General features: G+C 37.5%; 1 protein-coding gene across 3 annotated transcripts; it reads right to left on the bottom strand.

The window, feature by feature from the left end:
- Window positions 1-17,371: 17,371 nt before the first annotated feature.
- LOC103514559 (RNA-binding protein squid-like) lies at window positions 17,372-19,083 on the bottom strand. 3 transcript variants are annotated; one of them, XM_026827497.1, is made up of 2 exons: window positions 18,189-19,083; window positions 17,372-17,898 (listed from the first exon to the last, which is right to left on the bottom strand). In XM_026827497.1, exons 1-2 carry the CDS (start codon window positions 18,949-18,951, stop codon window positions 17,831-17,833), a joined length of 831 nt encoding a protein of 276 aa, XP_026683298.1. In that variant the 5' UTR covers window positions 18,952-19,083; the 3' UTR covers window positions 17,372-17,830. The 3 variants fall into 3 exon arrangements, with proteins under 3 accessions (XP_026683298.1, XP_026683296.1, XP_026683297.1); XM_026827495.1 differs by having other exon boundaries at window positions 17,373-17,819; window positions 18,009-19,083; XM_026827496.1 differs by having other exon boundaries at window positions 17,373-17,824; window positions 18,014-19,083.
- Between the last annotated feature and the right edge of the window lie 4,746 nt (window positions 19,084-23,829).

Below are 23,829 nucleotides of genomic sequence, written 5' to 3'. Positions count from 1 at the left end.
CTAATGTGTGTCAGCATTGAGAGAATTTCACAGCCATTTGACGGAAATGATTAGATTGAGATTTCAGGAGCTTTTTATTTCAGGAGATTGAGATTTCATCAGGAGTCTCAGGGATCCGTAGCGGCCTAACCCATCCTTAGGACTGTTTGCACCCAACATCTAAGCTTCGGAGTGGGCTTCTTGGGTATTGTCTCAGGGAGGTACTTTTTATTCTTATCCTGGACTTTTTAACCTGAGGTGAAAATGAGATTCCAGATCTGTACCTATGTGAATAAGATATGGCTCACATATTGGATAATTGCATTAACTGTCGTTTATACAGCAACCAGATACTTAGGTATATCCAAAAAGTTCAAACGATATCAGTCCATAGGTATCTATAAAAATACACGGATTAAACAGCCCCCCATTCTTCACATAATCATCTAATGTAAAAGTTGTTTCACTGCTACGAAATAAAAACGGCAGTGAAACACTCAGCTTTTTTCACAAAATTCATTCTGCTCAAATAATATACGGTTTCAATTAAAAACACATTCTGACTTCTGTCTTTCACAATTCCTCGCGTCTTTAGCTTGCATATTTCTCGGAAGTTGAAAATTTTAGAAAAAAAAAAAATTGCCCATACTCTCGTACTTATATCAGACATCTTCAAATAATTGCTTTGAACATTTGTCTTTGTCTGTACATATTTCAAACTCATTCAAATTTCAAACACATCCTAATGATTTATTTTTCTTGTTCTTTTTTCAGGTGAGTTTGGAAAATTCAGATCTCCATCCGTCAAGTGAAACCAAATTTCGTAAGTTCCAGATTTTTTGGTCTTATCAGTGGGAAGATAAGTATTAATTCTTGATTGACATTAACAACACAAATATACGGTCTGCTATTCGAACTATTTAATTTATTTATTCGTCCGTCCGTCCCCCCCCCCAACTTCGTTTTATGCTAAAATGGCTAAATCCCGACGGCCTGGACTGTTGTGTCTTGTAAACTTCACTCCGACTTGCTGGTGTGCGCAATAAAGTCTCAAAGTAATAATACTATGCCTTATGTAAATCATGTACTTATAATTATGTAAATAATGTAAACACCATCGTATTTGTTATGATTGGCACGTCCGTATACACTATACGGCCTGTGTTGATGTGTGTGCTTGTATTTTCTATTGCCATTTTATAGAGTTCCAAAGTTTAGGTTCTTATGCTTCTCCTTATATTCTTCTTCTGCTTCTTCTCCTTTGTCCTCTTCTTCTCTTCCTCCGTCCTGTTCTTCTTTTTCTCTCCTCTTCTTCTTCTTCTTCTCCTCCTACTTTCTATTCTTTTTCTTCTTCACCTTCTTCGTCTGCATCTTCTTCATCTTCCTCTTCATTTACTTATTATCATCACGTGACATTATTTTGCAATCGCCCTACCCTCCTCCTCCTCCATCATGTACTTATAATTATGTAAATAATGTAAACACCATCGTATTTGTTATGATTGGCACGTCCGTATACACTATACGGCCTGTGTTGGTGTGTGTGCTTGTATTTTCTATTGCCATTTTATAGACTTCCAAATCCAAAGTTTAGGTTCTTCTTATGCTTCTCCTTCTTCCTATTCTTCTTCTGCTTCTTCTTCTCCTTTGTCCTCTTCTTCTTCTTCTTTTTCTTCTTCTTCTCTTCCTCCGTCCTGTTCTTCTTTTTCTCTCCTCTTCTTCTTCTTCTACTGCTTGTCTTCTCCTTTTTCTCTCCTCTTCTTCTTCTGCTTGTCTTCTTCTTTTTTTCTCTTCTTCTTCTTCTGCTTGTCTTCTTCTTTTTCTTGTAAACACCATCGTATTTGTTATGATTGGCACGTCCGTATACACTATACGGCCTGTGTTGATGTGTGTGCTTGTATTTTCTATTGCCGTTTTATAGACTTCCAAAGTTTAGGTTCTTCTGCTCTTTCTTATGCTTCTCCTTCTTCCTATTCTTCTTCTGCTTCTTCTCCTTTGTCCTCTTCTTCTTTTTCTTCTTCTTCTCTTCCTCCGTCCTGTTCTTCTTTTTCTCTCCTCTTTGTTCTTCTGCTTGTCTTCTTCTTTTTCTCTCTTCTTCTTCGTCTGCTTCTTCTTCTTCTTCTTCACCTTCTTCGTCTGCTTCTTCTTAATCTTCCTCTTCATTTACTTATTATCATCACGTGACATTATTTTGCAATCGCCCTCCTCCTCCTCCTCCTCCTCTTCTTCCTGTCTTGTTTACTATATTCAGTGGAGTCGGGATCTTATGCGATAATAATATTGGATCTTATGTATTTAATTCTGATAATAATATTGGATCTTATTATTGTGATAATAGTAATAATAATATTGGATCATTCTGATAATAATATTTGGGGCGCCGATGTTTAATTTTCTATAACTTGAAACTTAGTTATAATCTGTCTCATTTAGCTTGAGAATTTTTTGATACCTACAAAGCAATACTCACCTTAAATTTAAACAGGATTCTGTACATCAACCTTTGAATACGAAAGCTTCTCTGTTTGAAGAGTTTGAACTTCTTTGTGAACTCTTCTATCCAAGCACTTTTGTCTGACAACATTGCCACATTGTGGCACCTTTAGTGACTTTAATCCAAGGAGTGTACTCGCCAGCTTCATCCACTCTAATCCTACACTTCGCCTGATCATAGAGAGATTTATTTTAATAATCCTTATCAGTTTAGTAGGAATGCCAGCTTTGAACAGTTTTTGCCAAATTATAGCGTGATTTAAGCTTTCGAAACAAGATTTAAAATCCACGAAGCACGTGTAAAGTTTTTGTTTTGGACGTCCCAAAGTCAGCTGTACTGCTGTATTTAATATAAAGATTTGATCCACACATCCCCTTTTTTTACGGAACCCGGCTTGTTCTTCGGGAAATATATCGTTCTTCTCTGCCCATTTACTTATCCTGTTCGATAAAAGCTGAGTAAATATTTTTGTCAAAGTGTTTAATAACGCAATGGCTCTATAATTACCCGGATCTTTTCGTTCCCCTTTTTTAAATAAGCACACGATTTCGGACCCACATTGCTAGTAATGTAAAATACAGATGTATTCGAGGGTCTTTCGTCTATGACCATTTTGACCATATTGGCAACATTGGAGAACGTTTCTCAGATCGCAGTAACGTGTAATAAAAGCATTTGATCGGTTCTCACATTTTGATCATTTGCCACAGGGATTCTCATGCTAATCCAGATGGACTATAGTTTGGTGTAGCTGCATAGATTTGGTTCTGACTTTATGTTCTGTCTATAATGATTTGTTTATAGTGTCGCAATATGATGGAAGGAGTTTGGTGTGTGGAGAGTACCTATATTTGATATTGTCCGCATATCACGTAGTCTCCCAATGGGTTGTTACCTATCCATTGTTCTGTATTTGGTTGTTGGCATTTCCTCTCTTACTCCATGTGACCAGCTCCTTGTTTTGTCAAAGTGTTTAATAACGCAATGGCTCTATAATTACCCGGATCTTTTCGTTCCCCTTTTTTAAATAAGCACACGATTTCGGACTGTGCCCAGTCTTCCGGTATACACTCATACTGTAGTACTATATTAAATAAGCTTTCCAGGTAATCAATATTGCCCACGTACTTAATGAATTCATTCGGTATTCTGTCTGGCCCGGGCGCCTTGTTCTTTTTCAAATTTTTAAACACCGCTCCTATTTCCAAGCATGTAAAGTCCTGGGTAAGTTCCTCCTGTCCAGCATCGCATAAGGTAAGTTCTTTGTTAGGTTGTGCCGTGTAAATACTTTTGAAATAATTCGTCCAAACTTCTTTTGTTATCTCTATTTTGTTGCTTTTCGCTCTAGGTTTATAGCGTTTAATTATTTTCCAGAATTCAGAGCTGTTTTTTATGTTACTTAATTTCTTCTTAATTTCCTCTCTATAGTCTTTTTCGCGGGAGCTTTTGACTTTCCTATACTTCGTTTTGCTCTCTACGTATTTTTCAAAATTCTCGTCCGTTTTGTTTCTTTGCCATTTTCTATATGTTCTTCTTACTTGTAGTTTGGCTTCTCTACATTCCTTATTGAACCAAGGTGCTACGTTTCTACATGCATCTTTTATTATTTTTTTCGTCATTTGTAGCTCTTGTGCTGACTTTACAACTATTTCTTTTAGAAGTTCACTTCTTTTTTCCAAGCTGTTTTCACATATCGCGACAATACTTGCGTTTGGGTTTTCTAGTTTTGATGTTATTAACTCTTTGTATGTATTTTTCTTTTTTTCGTCCCATTTCAGTACCGTCTTTATTTGATTGTTTTGGTGTTGATCCGTTACGAGAATGTCTAAAGTACAGGATACAGGCAAGTGATCGGAAACGTGAAAATCATCCAGTACCCGGAGGCTCTCTGCCTTTGACACCGCATAAATGTTACAAAACACAAGATCAATAACGCTGCTCTCATAAAATTTACCATCGCTCGTCTTTCTTACATCTACATATGTCAATTGAGCAGGAATATCTCCTGTGATTCTTCCATTCAGCACTATCATGCCCAGAGCATCCATCCGCCCCTTACTTGCCTTCAACAATCATTTGATCGGACCGTTACTGGACCGTGACCGGACCTTGACTGGCACTATAGTGTGAATCAGGCTTAAAAACCTTACCCCATATTCAGATGTTGTACAAACCTTGCTTTTGTTTTGTACAAGCTAAGGAAACGCTGAATTGAAGTATAAAATTTCCCGTGTATATTGTGTTTGTTACTTACAAATGTTGAGACACACGTGTAATAAAAGCATTTGATCGGTTCTCACATTTTGATCATTTGCCACAGGGATTCTCATGCTAATCCAGATGGACTATAGTTTGGGTAGCTGGATAGATTTGGTTCTGACTTTATGTTATGTCTATAATGATTTGTTTATAGTGTCGCAATATTATGATGGAAGGAGTTTGGTGTGTGGAGAGTACCTATATTTGATATTGTCCGCATATCACGTAGTCTCCCAATGGGTTACCTATCCATTGTTCTGTATTTGGTTGTTGGTATTTCCTCTCTTCCCCCCACTCCATGTAACCAGCTCCTTGTTATGATGCCCTGACGTGCCACGCCTGTGTGTATACCCTGCCTCGGTGTAGTGGTCATGACGCTCGCCTGGTAGTCAGGAGGGCGTGGGTTCAATCTCAGCCGAGGCAGGGAATTTTGCCCTCAACATTGTCCCAGAATTTGACCACCTAACCGCTTTACGTATAATAGTACTAGCCGACTCCTGAGCCAAACAACTCTGGTCCTATTTGTGCTTTATTTTCTTCTTCTTCCTCCTATTATAGCGTTTCCTATCGAAATATGGTCGGCGTTTCTTGTCAGTCTCTTTCAGGCAGCCCTATTGTGTACCTCTTGTCCTGATAGATTTGTCTCACCCAGGTCTGGATTCACACAATCCTTCCACCTTTTCTTCGGTCTCCCTCGCCCTTTTCTCCCCCTCACTTCCATCCATACTCTCAACTCTTTTCCCTATGTAGCTCTCATCTCTTCTTTCAGCATTTCCAATTGCCCATTTCCTCACACTATAATAAATATTAATAATAAAATTGCCCATTCCAACCTAACCTATTCGAGCTTTATAAACATCATAATGAATATTTGGTCTGGTGTCATAATACCAAGAATTAGCCTGGACACTCCCTGTTCCCTTTATTCTGTAGGAACGATCTCTAGAGAAGTACATTTTATCACAGAATGACCAGTAAGGGTTAATTGTGATGTTAACACATAGGGGGTTCATAGTTCATAGGTCGCATATTGTATAGGCTGAATCACATCCGAGCCCATTTCTTATGTAGATTAGTATAGGATTAGAAATCCTACTCCCATATCAACAGGGTGGTCTGAAAACTGACCCACCTATCCTATTCCTCCTATAGGGTGTCTGGAAGTTGACAAGGAGAAACTGTAGAAACTTGACAATTTTGAAATCTTTTCAAAGGGGTTTGAAAGAGGGAACTGTAACTGCTAGTGCTGAGGTCTTATTATCGAAAGCGAAGAGAGAAGGAAGACAGGATGGGAGAAAGCCAGCCGGGGTGTCTGGAGGAGAAACTGTAGAAACTTGACAATTTTGAAATCTTTTCAAAGGGGTTTGATAGAGGGAACTGTAACTGCTAGTGCTAAGGTCTTATTAATTTGGTCTGGTGTCATAATACCAAGAATTAGCCTGGACACTCCCTGTTCCCTTTATTCTGTAGGAACGGAAGTCTGAATTCACATTGTTTCAAGTAATATGTTGAATGCGTCATCAAATACACAAGTTACTTCTTGAAAATCATTGTAGGAACCGTTATTTTCAACAGTAAAAATTTCTGCCTTCCGCTTTTAATTTACAATGTATGTACATACCTCTACTAAAAACTGGAAACTTGAACTAGAACAAAACATTTTGCTCTTTTGTCTAGCAATCCTATATCCTCTAATAAGTTTACTTTCCTTATCCTATATCCTCTAATAAGGAAAGTAATGCGTTTCGTCTAGCAAAGGCAAACAGCTTGTAAAGTATGACAAAAAAGAGCTTGAAAATGGCCCAATGTGTAGGCCCAAGCCCTTGGTCTTGACTTGGTGGGGGCAAAGGTTGGACGATATTAATAACAGTGCTCGCATAGTACTGAAAAGTCCCTTTAGTCCAGCAGTAGGCTAAGAAAGCCAGCCGTTCCGAGAACGAACGAATATGTTTAGGATAACCTCCTCCCCCGGGCGGAAATCGAACCCGTGACCTCGCGCTTACAAGACAGGCTTGCTACCCTCCATGGTAAAACCAGGCTGGCTAGTACCTAATCTTTTTAAATGGCCAATTTCAGTTCCACCAAATTGTAAAGTCCGTTTGGTCTCGCCACACATTCAGTCCCCGAAGAGGCGTGGCCTGTAAGTATGATGGCCGGAGAGGCCTGGCCTACGCAGGCAAATACTGTGTGTGGCGAAGATTTGTCTCCACCCTGAAAAGGTTCATATCCATAGAGTTCACCCAGTAATAGATCGGACATAGCAACTGTATCAAACACCGAAAGGTAAAAAATACAATAAAAAATATTATTATTATTATTATTATTATTAGGCTATACCACTACTATTATTGTGGTCGAATTCTCAAACTATATTGAGGATAAAATTCCATACCTCGGCTGGAATTGAACCCACGCCCTCCTGTGTACATTATGTATATTGGAGATGCCCATCAAGATTATTCGAATATATGTAGATAGATTAGATAGATATAGGTGTGAAGTTGGAATATGATGGACATTAGGGACATAATGATAATGATGCACCACGCGCTATGCACATGATGATGGGGTGGGGCCCACAAGAAAAACTCTTCAAGGTCCGTGAGGTCCCTGCTTGGAAAATTCACCTCCTTGTAAGGTGTTCCTGTTGGGTGTGAAGACGGAAGATTATAGGTTGTAGGTACCTGTGTTGAAGAAAAATAAACACTATCATTATCACCGATATAGAGTAGGTAGTAGGTATACCTGTCGACGAATATTGTAACATCAAACCTCAGTAGTTAGAGTATCGATGAATATTGTTATACTAAACTGTAAACCTCTGTAGTGTAGTGGTTAGCACGTTGGATTTTCAAATTGGAGGTTGGTGGTTCGAGTCCAAGTCGTGAAATTGAGCGATTAAATTAGTCGAGGAATGGCATTTTTGACTCGAACCACCAAGCCCCAGATCAAAGAAAGTCCACCTTACTAACCAGCTAGTCAGCTACACACACACACTACTGTTTATTAATTTATTTTTTCGTGGTTTGATAGAGGGAACTGTAACAAATAACAACTCTGTTTTCGGCTATGGCTAAAGCCGCTACAACCACAACAACAACAACAACAACTACTCTGCTTAGGATAAAGTTTGCCCCGGGCGGAAATCGAACTCCAAACTCCAAGCTCACGAGGCTGGCTCAGGTTGGTTCAATAATTTGATTAGCAATTCTGGTAATGTCCTCTACCCATAGTAATATAGCTACCAGAGTGTCCTTGGTATAGGATGTGCCATAGGCCTCCGTCCAATAGATATTATAGCGCGGAAATAGGAATGGCATTTTTGACTCGAACCACCAACCCCCCAGATCAAAGAAAGTCCACCTTACTAACCAGCTAGTCAGTTACACACACACTAATACTGTTTATTAATTTATTTTTTCGAGGTTTGATAGAGGGAACTGTAACAAAAAACAACTCTGTTTTCGGCTATGGCTATGGCTAAAGCCGCTACAACCACAACAACTCTGTTTAGGATAAAGTTCGCCCCGGGCGGGAATCGAACTCCAAGCTCACGAGGCTGGCTCAGGTTGGTTCACTAATTTGATTAGCAATTCTGGTAATGTCCTCTACCCATAGTAATATAGCTACCAGAGTGTCCTTGGTCTGGGATGTGCCATAGGCCTCCGTCCAATAGATATTATAGCGCGGAAATTCCTTCCTTACACCATTGTGATTGTGTATAGGGCGCCATCAATATCAGCAGGAGCGATACAAGGCCCGTGAACACATTAGGATGACAAAGCCCTGGGAAGAGAAGTAACTATTTGTTACCAATCAAGTATGTAAGACCTTGTTTAATTCTAAAAAGGTTTTTTCAGTCCTATGCTGACAGTTTTATAAACAAGGCATAGTCCGCTATTATTGCATATTATAGGCCCGTGAACACATTGGTTGACGAAGCCCTGCAAAGAGAAGTAACTATTCGTTACCAATCAAGTATGTAAGACCTTGTTTAAACTGCGATAGTTATAAAAGGTTTTTTCAGTCCTATGCTGACAGTTTTTATAAACAAGGCATAGCCCGTTATTATTGCATATTACTATTCTATTCTTTTTATTGATATTGATACAAATAGTTTCTATTTTACATTGTGACGGAATCCTGGCACATCTTCACTGAAACAAAAACGAAATAATCGATTTGGTTCTTTTCCCTCTGTCCACCAAACATTTCCTGGTTTTCTGTTGACAGTTCCCTATGCGATTGATTTAGATTTCAGTTCTCAATAGTCCATTGTACGGTGTCGCGGTGTCCAGTTTCGGGGATTTTCATTGGAAATTTTCTTCGTTAAAAGATAGTTCCCTCTTGAAGGTTCTTTTCGATTTTTTGAAAGTTCAAAATTTGTTCCAAGAGATTTTGGTGTGCTAGTTTTTTTTCTTTTCGTGAGTTTTATAAAAAGTGTTTGTATTTTTTCCCTTTTTTTGTATGATTTTTCATTGGCTAAACTTGAGATTTCTTTGTTTATTGCGGATTTGGTTAAAATCATTTTATGGGGCACTCCTCCCTCTGTCCACCAAACATTTCCTGGTTTTCTGTTGACAGTTCCCTATGCGATTGATTTAGATTTCAGTTCTCAATAGTCCATTGTATTGTACGGTGTCGCGGTGTCCACTTTCGGGGATTTTCATTGGAAATTTTCTTCGTTAAAAGATAGTTCCCTCTTGAAGATTCCTTTTTGATTTTTTGAAAGTTCAAAATTTGTTCCAAAAGATTTTGGTGTGCTAGTTTTTTTCTTTTCGTGAGTTTTATAAAAAGTGTTTGTATTTTTTACCCTTTTTTGTATGATTTTTCATGGCTAAACTTGAGATTTCTTTGTTTGTTGCGGATTTGGTTAAAATCATTTTATGGGGCACTTTCCTATTTTCGATTACTTAGCTTGAAATTTGGTGGAGTTCTTCTTCTGTCTTTAACGACGGTTAAAATCATTTTATGGGGCACTTTCCTATTTTCGATTACTTAGCTTGAAATTTGGTGGAGTTCTTCTTCTGTCTTTAACGACAAGGGAGCAATCTTTACTTTTATGAGGAACTACTATAGTCAAATTTACAAGCGATCGACAAATTTCGTGTCCGAAATTCGGTGCAGGTACTACAAATGTAGGGCAGGAACCCCCCTCATTGGTCAAAAGTGCAGAAGGGGTCCGTAACGTTTTGGTTGACAGGGAGGAGGAAATGTTGTTAAAGCTGCTGAAATATTAGCTCCCCCTCCCTCCCTTTCTTTCTCTCTTCCTTTCTCCCTCCCCTCTTCTCTAACTCTCCTCCCTCCCAACTACTCCCTCCCTTTTCCCTCCTTCCAAACTACCTCTCCTCTCATAACTCTCCCCCCTCTCCCCTCCTCTCCTATAGGAAGGACAGAACCATTGCAGCAACGGTTGACTGGTTCATTTTATTTATGGGATGATTTTTTATTTCTTCCCGTGGAAAAGTAAATAAATTACCTACCTATGTACATATGTATGTACCTACCCTAGCTATGTAGTAATAGTAATGTATGTATGTATGTACTATATGTGTAGCTTGTTAGTTTTTGGTCAATTGAGCACACACATGTTGGAATTGGAATTAAATGGAGAGAAAGACAACTGCAGAGGGAGGGGTATATTGGAGGAAGAGAGAGCTTGGAGGGAGAAAGGGAAATATCTACCACTGGAGAGGGAGAGAGAAAGAGAGACTGCAGAGGAACCCCTCACTTTGCAGTGGAGACCTTGTTTAGACTGCTGGGGTAAAGGGACTTTTCAGTCCTATTCGGGCAGGATAAACAAGGTATATTCTATTCTATTCTATTTCTCTCTCTCTTTCCATTCTTAATCTATGTATTTATATTTTTTTTTTAATTTTGCTCTAAAGGACAGAGGCAGTTTGATAGTTGACTTCTCTACAAAGGCTTTTGAAGAAATACCTCCGATCTCCAACAACGAACTTTTATAATAAAACCATACTCCTCCATCTTACACGTTAAATCATAAAAACACCCCAAACTAAAATTTCCCACATTGCACAACAAATTTCCCACGTGTGAATAAATTCCCCCGCGCATTATGAGCACATGGTGTGTGGGAAAATGTTCGTGGGGGGCGGAAATATTTCCCGACTTCCCACACCTGTCAGTGTCGACGCGTAATATTCCCCCGGGGAAACCAGTAGTGGTGGATAGCGGAAATTATGATAAAGACTCCGTGGTAAGTATATTGATCAGTGTCGTGGGACTGGGGTTTCCGATTCTTATTGGCCGTAAATATTAGTTATTACATATAAAAATGTTAGTTATAGGTACTCATGGAGGGAGAAAGGGAAATATCTACCACTGGAGAGGGAGAGAGAAAGAGAGACTGCAGAGGAACCCCTCACTTTGCAGTGGAGAGAGATAAAGAGAGAAAGGAAGGTAGGAAGGAGATAGGGGAAGAAGGAGGATAGAGAAAGAATGAAGGAAGAGAAGGACAACCAGTGAAGAGAGAGGGTGAGAGACCACTGCATAGAGAGAAATGGATGAAAGAGTGGCACAGAGAAAGGAAGGTAGGAAGGAGATAGGGGAAGAAGGAGGATAGAGAAAGAATGAAGGAAGAGAAGGACAACCAGTGAAGAGAGAGGGAGAGACCACTGCATAGAGAGAAATGGATGAAAGAGTGGCAGAGGAAAATGGATAGGGAGGGGAGACAGGATCTAGATGAATGGAAGGGAGGGAGGAAAAGAGAGAAGAATGGATGGGGAGAGGTAGAGAGAGAAAAGAGATGGAAAAAGACAACAGAAGAGGGATGAGCTATTTCATTTGATGTATTGTTTTCATTTTCTATATTCTATTACGTTGTCTGATTAAAAAAAACTGTCTCCAAGTACAGAGTTGCCAAATCTATAGGTACTACATGTGCCCTAAATCACCAAAGTATGGAAAAGTATTTACAATTCCATATTTCGATATGATTCGTCCAAATTCAAAATTCTGCTTTTCCATTGGCTATTACACTTGTAAGATACTTTTCCATACTTTGGTGATTTAGGGCAATGATCGTATCTTCCTTTACAAAATTACCTACCTATTTTAATATTTTTAATCCTATTCAATAATAATCCAATTCTTCACACGAGCATTACATTACCATTATCTCCCACAACACACACTAATCACTAATACAACTACTAAAACACTCATTCTCCTTTAGGCTGAAGTTAGCTTGGTAACTTTGCAAGTTATAATAATAGAGAAAGGTGCAAGAGTAATGGAAAGTGATTCTAATGTAATATAACACTTCTGATGATTCGTTTGAATAGGAATATCTGCTGATATTAATATTAATTTTAATAGGTGTTGCAGAGAGATAATGCTCTACAGTCTACAATCTACATGATACCCATGCACGTTGATAACATACTGAACTGATCAGTAAGACCCAGTCCCTGTTTGTAGAGTGTAGACAGTAGTTCAGTGAACTGCAGACCTCACTCAAACGCCATTTCGGGCTCGAAAATTTCTATGAGAAAAATTCCTTTCCGACCCATGTCTACAGAATTACATAGAGTACACAGACTATGTCCATAGCATTACATAGACTACGTCCATTATTTGTCCTAGCACAACATGTATTCGACAATTGGCCAGAAGGTAAGTCTTTGCGTCTGCGCCGTAGCACGCCCTTCTCTCGTAGTATGTCTCAACACATATGTAGCACAACATGTATTCGACAATTGGCCAGAAGGTAAGTCTTTGCGTCTGCGCCGTAGCACGCCCTTCTCTCGTAGTATGTCTCAACAGATATGGGAGAGCAGAGAAGTCGTATTTTCCTTTCGAAAACTGATACGATTTCCCCTCTCCTAGAACTCATTTCTCCTCTATTAAAGGGAAATATGGGGATTAGGTTAATCACTAGGTGGCGTGATCGTAAGATGGCGCATTCCCATATTCTCAACCATCGACGATCAAGGGTTAAGTTTCCGAAAGAAAACTATACCTAGAATAAGGAGAAAATAAAACATTAATTAAATAAAAGGAACTGACGATTCCAACAGTAGGCACCCATGTTAACAACTTGGGCAGCATCGACGATCAAGGGTTAAGTTTCCGAAAGAAAACTATACCTAGAATAAGGAGAAAATAAAACATTAATTAAATAAAGGGAACTGATAATTCCAACAGTAGGTACCCATGTTAACAACTTGGGCAGTGATGGAATCCAAATGAAAACCTACTCGCCTGTGAGGAAGTTGAAGCCAAGTACCGTCAGTAACAACACAGGGGGTATCACAATAGATTGAATGGATCACACATTGCCTTACCTGTGTCACACTGTGCTATGTATACAGGGTGTTTAATTCTATTCTACTCTGGTAGTCTGGTACCATAGTAGAAGGAATTTGTCTTTTCGAGATCAGATTCACATTCTACGAAGGACTTGGTAACTCCTCACGCAGAAAAAAATGGACTGTTTGACTTTTTTTTTCTGCGTGAAGAGTGAAAAGTGCTACATTTTACCACCTGTTGGAGGTTTGATCGGATCGTATTCCTAACTCTCGTTTCTTCTCTGCTATTTTGTATTGCACCATTTATGGACCGAGACAAAGTTCATTCAAGTTAAAACTGATTCCTCATTAGATATTTTTAATACCGTAACGAAAACAGAGTTATACGATATTTTACTGCAAATGGAGAGTGTTTGCGACCAAAATTAGCTTTTTAATTGAACTCTTTGTGCTTTTTATTTGAAGCCGCGGATCCAGATATCCGGACTCCAGTTCCGGATCTACGACCAGTGGCCATCTGATGTGGAACGAAGACCTCGCGGATCCTACCTCCTTCAATACACAGGCTCCTGATCCTGACAGACCTACGACCAGTGGCCATCTGATGTGGAACGAAGACCTCGCGGATCCTACCTCCTTCAATACACAGGCTCCTGATCCTGACAGACCTGAATCTCCTGATATTCCTTTCTACCACTCATAGAGTATTTTAGATCCTATAATCTCTTTCATTAGTGTTAAGACAAAAAGTAGACCCTAGAAATACAATATTTGGGCACACTATTTTGTATTGCACCATTTATGGACCGAGACAAAGTTCATTCAAGTTAAAACTGATTCCTCATTAGATATTTTTAATACCGTAACGTAAACAGAGTTATACGATATTTTACTGCAAATGGAGAGTGTTTGCCACCAAAATTAGCTTTTTAATTGAACTTTTTGTGCTTTTTATTTGAAGCCGCGGATCTAGGTATCTGGACTTCAGTTCCGGATATTTCATTATCCGGATATTTTCAGCTCTAATAAAAACCTTACCCCATATTCAGATGTTGTACAAACCTTGCTTTTGTTTTGTACAAGATGAAACGCTGAATTGAAGTATAAAATTTCCCGTGTATATTGTGTTTGTTACTTACAAATGTTGGGACAGTGACCATTAGGCCAGTTTCCTTTCCCGTGTCACTATATATTGTAACTCTAGGGGCTACTCGATTCTCTTTTTATTCTTGTTAGTGTGTCATAAATTTAGAGCCATGGTATTGTGGTCATTTTTGAGTTTAATTTTCACGGTGATGTCAAAATAGGCTCTTTTTATTCTTGTTAGTGTGTCATAAATTTAGAGCCATGGTATTGTGGTCATTTTTGAGTTTAATTTTCACGGTGATGTCAAAATGGGTAAGTTGCGGAATGCAAGTGTGAAAAGTTGCTTTCAGGAATAGTGTGACTGAGAGAGACATTTTACTAATAGAACAGAAGAAAATTACAGGCAAATAAAAGGCGAAATCCTAAGGGGAACCTCATTGCTTCGTTTGATTATGATATATAATGTAGATACCTAATGAACAAAAGCTGAGAAATAGATGTAAAGAGGAATGAGAGATAGATTGCAAGTGTGAAAAGTTGCTTTCAGGAATAGTGTGACTGAGAGAGACACTTTACTAATAGAACAGAAGAACGTGGAAGAAAATTACAGGCAAGTAAAAGGCGAAATCCCAAGGGGAACCTCATTGCTTCGTTTGATTATGATATATAATGTAGATACCTAATGAACAAAAGCTGAGAAATAGTTGTAAAGAGGAATGAGAGATGGACTGCGTGAGAAATGACATGTAATGTTGTAGACGGGTGTATGTTTCGTGTGCCTCATCATTACAAAATAGAATACCTACCATTGCTTAGAATCAGTTGAGTGGATTTTATTTGACAAACAAGTGATTTTTGATTTGATATTGTAAAATATTTATTACACTACTTATAACTACTGCTATTATAATGATAAAAGTATAATATTTTGATTGTATTAATTTATATTGTATATTTTAAATAAAATAAAAAATATTACTTTTATTGAGAAAAACCCTAAAGACATTGTTCTGTTATCATGTCAACAGGTTAGATTTCCGGTTAGTGTAAAGTCTGGTATACATACATTATTGTATTGCCTGGAAAACACAATTCAATAGATAATAAAAAGGACCTTTACAAAGTTACCGAGTGTGAAACAAATCAAACGTGCCGAAATTCTTTTTTTTTAAGTTTAATAGAGGGAAAACTGCTAAAGTCTTATCGTCCCAAAAGCAAAGAGAGGAGATAGTCAGACATTCCGAGAAAGAACCTCATATGTTTAGGATAAAATTCGCTCCGGGCGAGATTGGACCCCTCGACCTAGCGCCTTGTAAGCGTTTCGAATTGGGTTCGATTCCCGACCGGGGTGGATTTTCTCCTAAACAGATAAAGTTCGTTCTCAGTTCTCAGAATGTCTGATTTTCTATCACCTTCCTTCTTTCTTTGCTTTCGGGACGACAAGACAACAGTTACAGTTCCCTCTATCAAATTTCAGCAACAGAACTAATAGGATAGGAGATAGCCGGCTGTTACGAGAACGAACCTCATCTGTTTAGGATAAAGTACGCCACGGACGGGATTCGAACCCGCGACCTACCGCTTGCAAGGCATGCGCGCTACTTTCCAAGCTAACCAAGGGTTAATATTTTGAATGCACAAGTTCCTGAACGATCACTTGGGTTAAGCAACGTTATGCGTGATTTTCATCTGAATGACTGTCTTGGATATGTGCTGCTGGTTATTTTGGGGTGCCGATGCCATGGGTATGCAGAGGACCTAGCAATTACCGACATTGGTGGCACGTAATATTATATCGCCAGCCCCAGACAAAAAGAACTCATGAACTTTCCCATTGTTTTTTTTTTTTTTTTTTTTGTAGAGGTAACCGTGTCTGCTGAGGTCTCATTGTCCCGAAAACAAAGAAAGAAATAGAAAGTAAAAAAGACAGTATAGAAGAGAGCCAGTCGGTGCGAGAACACACCTTACCTATTTAGGATAAAATCCGCCCCGGCCGGAAATCGAACCCGCGACCTAGCACTTACAAGACAGGCGCGCTACCCTCCAAGCTAACAAGTATTTGAAACTGTTTATACTCCTCACATGCTAATACAGTATGTACTTACCTGAATGTAATGGATATGTTGGAGGAAACTCTGGGTCAATTCCACAGCTTTTGGATCAGCCAAGGTAGTGAAAGGTTTCCTACTTGAATAACATGGTAAGAGAAGTTAATACCTTGCTTGGATTGATCAGTACCTATCACCTGGTCTAAGCTCTAGGTTTGATTTTCTTGGACCCTAACCAAGCTATAATGACGGTGGTAACTAGAGCTAGGATGTAGGCTAGACTGAAAATAATGGGTGAATTCCTTCATTTCCCTAACAAATGTTTTACTTGAGCTACGTAATCTAAGAATTCCTAAAGAGAACATGGACCTTAATTCTACCTAGATACCAACATGGATTCCAATCATCTGGCATCCCTCTATGAAACCTCTTTTAAAAAAATGCTATCTCTGCTATTCAAGTTCTATCCTATTCCTATCAACTATAATGGCAAGTGTTTGGCCTAAATGATAAACAGACTTGGCAATAGGGAGAGAATGATGATTTGAGAAAGGAGACAGACATATTCAATAATTTCAATATTATAAATGACAATTCTTTCAAATCCTTGTACAAATTTGTTTTGTATTTTTCTTTCATACAAAATGACCATATATTAAAAATGTATCTTTTACTTCACAAGTTAATAAAAAGTACATTTTTAATAGCAAAAATACATTTGAGCAAAATTTGTGGGAAAAAATTGTTAGTGAATTTTTCCATTTAGACAAAAATTTACAAATTTACATTAAAATTTCTTATGTACAATCAAAAAATGTTTTAGAAAGTCAAAAAACATTTATACAGGGAAAAATTCTCAAAATGTATGTACAAAAATTATTTACACAAAAAGTTTTGAGGTAACTTTTATTGAAAATTCAATATGAATGAATGAAAAATATCAAAATTATTTTGATTCATTAAATTAGTCTTTGATTTTAATAATAGTAAAATTATTGAAAAGTGTAAAAAGAAAAGATCTGATTGCATGTATTATTTTATCAAGCAAAAATCAACATGCTATTATTTTTTGAAATAATTATGGCAACAGAAGTGAAATGAAGTCCTAAATGTATCAATAATATTTTATTTGCTTGTAAAATAATACATGCAACAGAAAACAAAATGTCTATTATCAGGTTAAAATAATAAAGTTGAGATCAGATTAAAAAAGAAAAACATTTTTAAAAAAAATTGGATAAAAAGAAAAGATTTTCTTAGAATTGAACTTTATTTATGTTTTAGAAAAAGTTGACAAAAATAATTCGAAATAGAATTACAAAGGGGATGTATTTCTTAAACATACCAATCTTATGATATTAATATTATTTTACTAGGGTAAAGAAATGTAGAAGTCACTTTTGTAGTAGTAACTTTCAAAAGGTGAGGTTTGGACATTTGTCAGTTTGTACTGGTTCTATTCGCTAAGAATAATGAATAGGTAACTTGTACCTAGAAGTTCAAATATTACATTTTTCACAATAAGAGGGGGTATCAGCAGTACTTGCATTACCAAAATACAAAATATTTACATGTTTCACTGAGTTATTTATTCCTTGAATATGTTCCATGAGATAGGGATTTATTTCACTTTTCCCAACAGATGCATTCTTGCAATATCTTTGAACTCAAAATGGAAATGTGGGGTATAATTAGTAGGGTGCATGTCGTGGGTATGCTGCTGCCTCTCGGTACTTGCCTCCTCCATATGAAGTAGCTGGTGCAGGGTATGCATAACCCATTGCACTATAGTCATAACCAGGGTATGCTGTAGCATATGCATCATAACTACCAGCTGTGTAACCATAGTCTGCGACTCAAAATGGAAATGTGGGGTATAATTAGTAGGGTGCATGTCGTGGGTATGCTGCTGCCTCTCGGTACTTGCCTCCTCCATATGAAGCAGCTGGTGCAGGGTATGCGTAACCCATTGCACTATAGTCATAACCAGGGTATGCTGTAGCATATGCATCATAACTACCAGCGGTGTATCCATAGTCTGCACAGCTGGTGCAGGGTATGCGTAACCCATTGCACTATAGTCATAACCAGGGTATGCTGTAGCATATGCATCATAACTACCAGCGGTGTAACCATAGTCTGCGGCAGCATAGCCAGCGTATGTACTTGGATATGCTACTACTCGTCCTGGTGCTGCAGCATATGCTGCTCCTGCACTTGATACCCTGGCACCTGCTCCACGAACCGCACCTGACACTGATCCCATGGTTTCAGGGTTGAACTTCACTCGCTTCACATCAACTTCCTTCCCACAGATCACTTGCTTTGGATTCTTCAACACTTGATCGGCAACATTCTGATCATCAAAAGATATGAAACAGAATCCTTTCTTCATGTTTTTGCTTTTATCAAATGGTTGCTGGAACTCGGTAATAGATCCATACTGGCTGAAATAATCTCGTACATCTTGCTCTGTGATTTCAGTGGTTAAACCTCCAACAAATATTTTACATTTCAGTGGATTCACTCTCTTGGTGACACGCTTGGGGTCAATCTTCTTGTTTCCAATGTAATGGTCACCCGCTGCCAAGAGATCATCTACTGCTTTCTGTGTTGTGTATGTAACAAATGCAAACCCTCTGCTTTGACCAGTGTATGGATCATTCTTGATAGATATACTCTCTACTTCACCGTATTGACTGAAATAGTCATTGATTTCCTTCTCTCCAGTATTCCTGTGTAATCCTCCGACAAACAGTTTTCTCTCATCATTGCGCCCAGGACCGGCAGTACCATTAGCGCGGTACGACATGATAGGAATGACTTTAATACAATAGAGCTACTTACAAACGTGTTAGGGACTGCTTTGATCCACACAAAATGTAATATTTCACAAGATATCTAGAGGAAAGTTAAGAAATTACACGGAAAATTGCTTAAATTCGAGGGACTGCTTTGATCCACACAAAATGTAATATTTCACAAGATATCTAGGGGAAAGTTAAGAAATTACACGGAAAATTGCTTAAATTCCTGATTTTCTCCCTGACGCTAACCAAAAATCTCGATGAAAAATTTTTGTTTTGTTTTGGAGATGGAAAAAACAAAATGGCGGAACTTCCCGTTCTTTTCAAGGGGTTCCCAAAATTGATTTTAATTTTCAGTGCGGCCAGGGGGCCAGGGCCGACTCCAGACCGGGGATAAAGGCCCGTTCCCACTTGTCCTTCGTCCTTCGGGGAAAAAAAAATCGTCTCGTGGGAACACTCACATTTAAATTAGGTACATTATATTGCCTACAATAAATTAAAAAAAAGGATGAAATATGATTGATACCCAGGAAGTCACCCATCTAAATGCCAACTACGCACAGCGTTGCTTAACTTCAGTGATTCATCAGGGAAAGCAACCTCCTTGGCCGAGTGGGGGTATCACACTTGACTTAATATAAGTCACAGTGTATACACGCAGGAGGCCAGAGTTCGATTCCCGGCGCCGCAGGGCCGAGGTTTTTTCGGCTCTGTGCTTGGAGTTTGGGGTGCACTCAGCGTCGTAAGGACAATAAATTGAATAATAGCGACCAGTGGCGACATTACCAGTGGAAAGAGATTATTGAAATACCATACACGCAGGAGGCCAGAGTTCGATTCCCGGCGCCGCAGGGCCGAGGTTTTTTCGGCTCTGTGCTTGGAGTTTGGGGTGCACTCAGCCTCGTAAGGACAATAAATTGAATAGCTGTTTTAATCAAGTATATAATAGCGACCAGTGGCGACATTACCAGTGTAAAGAGATTATTGAAATATGGAAAATTATTGCAAAGGAGGCACTTAGTAATGTGATATACACAAAAGTTGTGAAAAAGCTCTGCTTTATCACAAAGAATTTGAGCTAAAGAACCGACCCAGAAAAGGAGCTTCTTTTATGTGATGATGCTGATGAACATGTTTGCCAAATTTCACCAACATCAGATAAACAAGCCCAACTCAAAATCGTCGAGTTAAAACTTTGTGCTCACTATCGTTCGTTCAACAAGGACACAAATTTGTCCTTAGTCTTCAGCTGGATTTAGATAAGATAATGCATGTATTTCTATGCTGTGTGCACGTATTTGTGAGGCAAATAGTGTATTTGAAGCCTAATTAACCACACATCAGAGAAATTAACCCATCCAATGGAGGAGTTGCAAATGGGTAAAAATTATGAATAAATGGTCGATTCCTATGTAAAAAGTTGGGAAAAATCCAAATCTGAGGTCCAATGCGGCATAGGAAACATGGCATAGCGTGATAGTGATGGGGTTGCGTGGATATAGAACGGAAATTTCTGGCCTTACCTACATTTCAGCTCGGGGGTGTTAAGGTGCTTGAACCCAAAGAATTCCGTAAAATACCTTTTTGTTGAAAATACTCTAAGCTAAACCGCTAACCTCAGTGTAGTGGTTAGAGCGGTGGACTTTACATTTGGAGATTGGTGGTTCGAGTCCTAGTCAAGTTATAGAATTTAAAGAGGTGTATCTACCTGTTTATTTATTAAGTTTTCTTTGTGATATATAATATTTTCTGTTTATAAAGTTTAATAATTGTATCATATATGTTTATAAATGAGGTAAATTCTAGCTGACATTTTTACTTTCTGCTTTTCTTGTATTCTATGCAAGGTAGTTCAGGCCAGCCTTGGAGGGTAGCTGACTTTCTCCTATCCTTCTTTCTTCAATTGCGGAATGATGAGACCTCACCAGTTACAGATCCTCTTGAATAGATCTACCTGTTTATTTATTAAGTTTTCTTTGTGATATATAATATTTTCTGTTTATAAAGTTTAATAATTGTATCATATATGTTTATAAGTAAATGAGGTAAACTCTAGCTGGCATTTTTACTTTCCGCTTTTCTTGTATTCTATGCAAGGTAGTTCAGGCCAGCCTTGGAGGGTAGCTGACTTTCTCCTATCCTTCTTTCTTCGATTTCGGAATGATGAGACCTCACCAGTTACAGATCCTCTTGAATAGAAAAGAACCGACCCAGAAAAGGAGCTTCTTTTATGTGATGATGCTGATGAACATGTTTGCCAAATTTCACCAACATCAGATAAACAAGCTCAACTCAAAATCGTCGAGTTAAAACTTTATGCTCACTTTTGTTCGTTCAATTCTTCTGAAAAGTTTAGAAACCTAACAAAAGGAAAAAGAAAACATGTACAATGAAAATACTTTACAACAGATTCATACAAAAGTTAGTTTTATTTTTGTTACACAAAAAACAACATTTATTAAATCATCTTGCAGTATGACACAATCAATGAAGCAGGGTATCAAATTTACATCATGAACAGAAATAAATTATATTATAGTGTCATTTACCTTTATCAAGCTTTGATAAAGAAGTTTTTAAGAATATAAACTTGTTTATCAATTTATTCTGTCCGGATTTGGTATCTACCCTTCATTTTCATCTTTTACAATTCTGCATTTTAAAAAACCATTCCCTTTATTTACAACTCAGCAAAGATTGTCATTTTAATCTCTTTTAATTTACAATATAAAAGTTAGTTACCAAAAACGTAAATTTCTGTGTATAATGTAAAATAAAAAAAATAAAAGAAATGTATATAAAAAAGGAATGTAATAATACAAACTGGCAAAAATATGAACTTAATCCATGAATAATATTAAAGAAAAATAATACTAAATTATGTGTAAAAATAATAATAAAAAAGTAAAAATGAGAATCATAAAAAAGAAAAAAAAATAAAAACGAATAAAAGTAAACAAAATGAAATTAATTTAAAGAAAAAATAGAATAGAATTCTGTATAGAATAAATCAATACTGTATGACAGGGGTAACATTGATTTTCTTTTTCTGTACAACATGTTTGAAGTCCTCTAAATGGGACTACAAGCTGCAAAATATTAAAACAGAGATCCTTAGATCATCATATTATGTAGGTATGTACCTAAACTTAGGGACTTTAGAATCTCATAATGCACCTCGAAAACTTAATTTTATACAGAGAATATAAAAAGAGAATGCAATGAGCTTTATCCCAGCGGAAAATTTAAATGAATCAACAAATTCTTAGAAATTTCCTATTGACCAGATTTTCCAGTTAAAATTAACTCTCAAGTTAAATTTAACTTTGAGTTTAACAAAAATGCAACGCTTGCACTGTGTTAATAAAACATTTGAAAGTTACAACTACAAGTTTTAAATTTTGTGTAAAAAAGAACGAACGAAAAAAATTCGATTTTTATAAAAATAGACAATTTCGATTTGAGACAAAGTTACAACTACAAGTTTTAAATTTTGTGTAAAAAAGAACGAACGAAAAAAATTCGATTTTTATAAAAATAGACAATTTCGATTTGAGACAAAAAACATCAACAAAAATAAAATTAAGTAGGTAAGATAATGAGACAGAGTATTGTGGAGTTTCATAACCCTCTCCCTTGTTTACAAACAGGAGGAGGTAATTTAGAAAGTACATAATATTATTATCAAAGAGTAATAATAAAATTAATTAATCAAAGTCATGGATTCATTTGATCATTATTTTTTTGTAAACTTTAAATCTTTTAAGTGCTTTTTATTTTAGAGAGTTGAGAAAAAAAAATCCAACTTTAACCAGTATTTTTTTCTTCTTCATCCGTGCGAGGTATTTTTTCGCGTTTAATTATAATAATTAGTGGCCCTTTCCATTACGGTGAAAAATGTTTCAGACAATTTAGACATAATGGACAACTGAACGTACGGAGTAAAAAAAGTATTGTGCTTTGGAAATACGCTCTCAGTAAAGAGCAAAATCAAGAACTTCACCCTAATCCCTAATGCCTGACACTCACCCTCAGACCGTCTGAAAAACCTGGGTCTGCAGCTTTTCCCTCTACACACGTTGCAACTGTCTGATAGACCGCGGTCTGTCAGATGGTCTGATCATGAATGGCGGGCATTACAGTGAACAAAAATAAAATTAAGTAGGTAAGATAATGAGACAGAGTATTGTGGAGTTTCATAACCCTCTCCCTTGTTTACAAACAGGAGGAGGCATTTTAGAAAGTAATATTATTATCAAGGAGTAATAATAAAATTAATTAATCAAAGTCATGGATTCATTTGATCATTTTCTTTATACAAGGTTAATTCAGGATTAGTTGTTAGTATAATATGACAGAGTTCAAAGAAGTAATAATTTTCGTCATGGATTATGTTTAATCAACTTTTTTTCAGCTAAGGTTAATCAGAGATAGTAAAATTAACCAGATTTCACAATGGGGACATTTTCCTATACATCTAGCACCTCCTCATACATCTCTACTCTCTACAGCCGCTGCTGACTGAAGGATAACACACTCGACTTTCACTTGGAAGCTCCCGGGTTCGATTCTCGGTGACGAACTTCTTATCCCTGGATTTCAGGGTGCACTCAGCCTCATGAAGACATAACATAAAGTGACCCACATAGCTTCACCACAATTCATTGAGTATTGGTTATCTACCACTACGAGAGAGAAGAAGGTTTAGGTGCCGTATCATGGGTTCGAGTCTTGTGATGACTATTAACATCGCTAGGATCTGGTGAGATCTTCGCTTTGTCCTTGGTAGAAGTTTCCTTGTGAGAGTTTTGTGCTGTACTACCAGCAGCGTCACTAGACACAGCTCCTCCCGAGTTTTGCTGAAATGAGGAAGAACCAAAGTT

The sequence above is a fragment of the Diaphorina citri genome, unplaced genomic scaffold, assembly GCF_000475195.1.
Source record: "Diaphorina citri unplaced genomic scaffold, Diaci psyllid genome assembly version 1.1 scaffold1168, whole genome shotgun sequence".
NCBI lineage: Eukaryota > Metazoa > Arthropoda > Insecta > Hemiptera > Psyllidae > Diaphorina > Diaphorina citri.
Note: the sequence above shows the minus strand (reverse complement) of the source record. Positions and strands in the feature narration are given on the sequence as shown.